This window comes from Aplysia californica, unplaced genomic scaffold (genome assembly GCF_000002075.1).
Source record: "Aplysia californica isolate F4 #8 unplaced genomic scaffold, AplCal3.0 scaffold00297, whole genome shotgun sequence".
Lineage (NCBI taxonomy): Eukaryota > Metazoa > Mollusca > Gastropoda > Aplysiida > Aplysiidae > Aplysia > Aplysia californica.
The window spans coordinates 301,550-303,641 of NW_004797567.1; the positions used below are offsets into that span (position 1 = coordinate 301,550).

The 2,092-nt window shown below is 41.5% G+C and overlaps 1 protein-coding gene across 1 annotated transcript in view; it reads right to left on the reverse strand.

Annotated features, from left to right (window-relative positions):
- LOC101858870 (cystathionine gamma-lyase) overlaps positions 1–2,092 on the reverse strand; it is a gene marked incomplete in the record, with an annotated part of 15,951 nt that overhangs the window by 868 nt on the left and 12,991 nt on the right. Inside the window, 1 exon segment of the mRNA XM_013084485.2 lies at positions 680–818. Within this exon segment, the coding sequence (XP_012939939.1) occupies positions 680–818 (139 nt within the window).

A 2,092-nucleotide genomic window follows, 5' to 3' on the forward strand; every position in this document is an offset into this window, starting at 1 on the left:
CATTTCTTTGTTGTCTTTGTCCATTTCTTTACCCTTATTCACAGCCTTCTCATGACACAAGGAATGTTTTCTCTTTGACTTCTATCTAGCGTGTCGTAAAGTTTCTACTCCACACATTCTTCTTCACTCTTTGTTTTTCACACCCCCTCGCCTCCTATGGGTTCAGTAAGCAGTAAACAAAGCTGAGGATTTTCAACTCAAATGGGAAGTCAGTTCTGTTGTATGGCCGTGAGACATGAAACGCATTTCACATATGCATAAAGAGGATCCAGGTTTTCTTGAACAAGTGTCTGAGGAAGCTACTGAGGATCAGATGAACAGAAAAGATCACCAATGGGGAAGTATTAAGAAGAATGAGACAGAGTCCATTCATAGAAGAGGTGGGAAAAAGGCGTTGGCGATGGATTGGACACACACTAAGGACGCCTAGCAGTTGCATGACAAGGAAAGTGTTAGATTGGAACCCACAGGGTAAGAGATCAAAGGGAAGACCACGTGGAACCTGGAGAAGAGTCACGAAAATGGAGGTACAGAAAAGTGGGAAGACATGGAGTGACATCAAGCGACTAGCCCTGGATAGGGAAAGGTGTAAAGTGTTTGTTCTTGGCCATTATCCTGATCCAGGGGGAGAAAGGCGATGATGATGATTATGAAGCAGTAACGCCCTTCAACGACCCACCATGTAGTCCAGAGCTTGTCCTAGATCCCTCTTGAGATCCTTGACGTCCTCAAGACCGACGGACAGCCGCACCAGAGACGGGGTGATCTCCCATGACTCCATGCAGCCCACGGGCGTGTGACGTTGGCTGGACGTCATTCTGGGAGAGAGAGTTATGACGTGTGTCACCATGCGGTGGAATCAGGCGCTCGTCAATCTGTCCCCGTGGTTTTATGCACCCGCATAATCTAGCAAAATTTGATCATTTTTAGTGTGCATAATTTCTTATTATTTTCTTTACTCAGTTTCCATAATTTCAGAATTTTTCTTGCCTAAAACGATGGGGACAGGTCAATTGGTCGCTTTTAAGGACAAGTGGGTTAACCCATATTTCGGGGGTTTCCAGAGGTCTTGACCTACACCAAAATCGAGCATTGCCCTACCTATAGGAGACATTTTGTTTTATTTGTGTGTATATTTGTTTATATAGAGAGAAAACTCTCCCTGTATTTTAAAGAAACTGAACAAGGGGAAAAACCTTTCCTTCGTTTTTCTCAAAACAGCATTTTTCGGATAACCCCTTTGTGCTTAAAAGCGACCAAGTTTTGGGGTGTGTGGACTCTGCAGTATCACCATAAAGCTTGTTCATTTTCAGTAAAAGTCCAAACAGAAATGTGATACAAAAGGTTTTAAGGGGAAAATAAGAACATTCGAAAAAAATGCCGAACTTTTAGAAACAAAATGCCGGTTTCTTTGATTTTATTATTCTGATGAGCGCCTGATTTCATCACGTTAACTCACATATTATTATCATACAAGTTGACATAAAATATTTCGTGTCTTCACAATAATGTATGTTTCAACGACACAAAGTATGACGTATAAGACACATACATGCGCATTATTTTTATGTACTTGTTTGAAAAAAATATACAGCTCAACATCATATTATTGTTCAAAAATAACATTAAGCTATATTTCAACCCCGTTTAACCATATCCGTACGTCGTGTTTTACTATCGTATCCATACGACATGGGGAACTCTGTGCCACCACTTTTCAAAGACGAAATTTACTCGTTAATCCGATCCGTACGCTTTGCATAGCGGTCTGTCAAAATGACTTTTTGAAAAATACTGAAAGTTTCAAAGAGATATTCGTACTAGAGGTATTCTCAACTTAATGTGAAGAATACAACCCCGGGGGTACAAAATGACCCCAGGGCGTACTGAAAGGGTTAAGAATAATATGATCGGCAATATTTGGCTTCACATAATTTGTTTCGCTTAAGTGGACACAACGGAAACCAGAGAGCACTGCAGTTTTATTCTGGCAGCGTGCTCGCTCTCTCTCTCTCTCTCTCTCTCTCTCTCTCTCTCTCTCTCTCTCTCTCTCTCTCTCTCTCTCTCTCTCTCTTTCTCTGTCTCTCTCTCC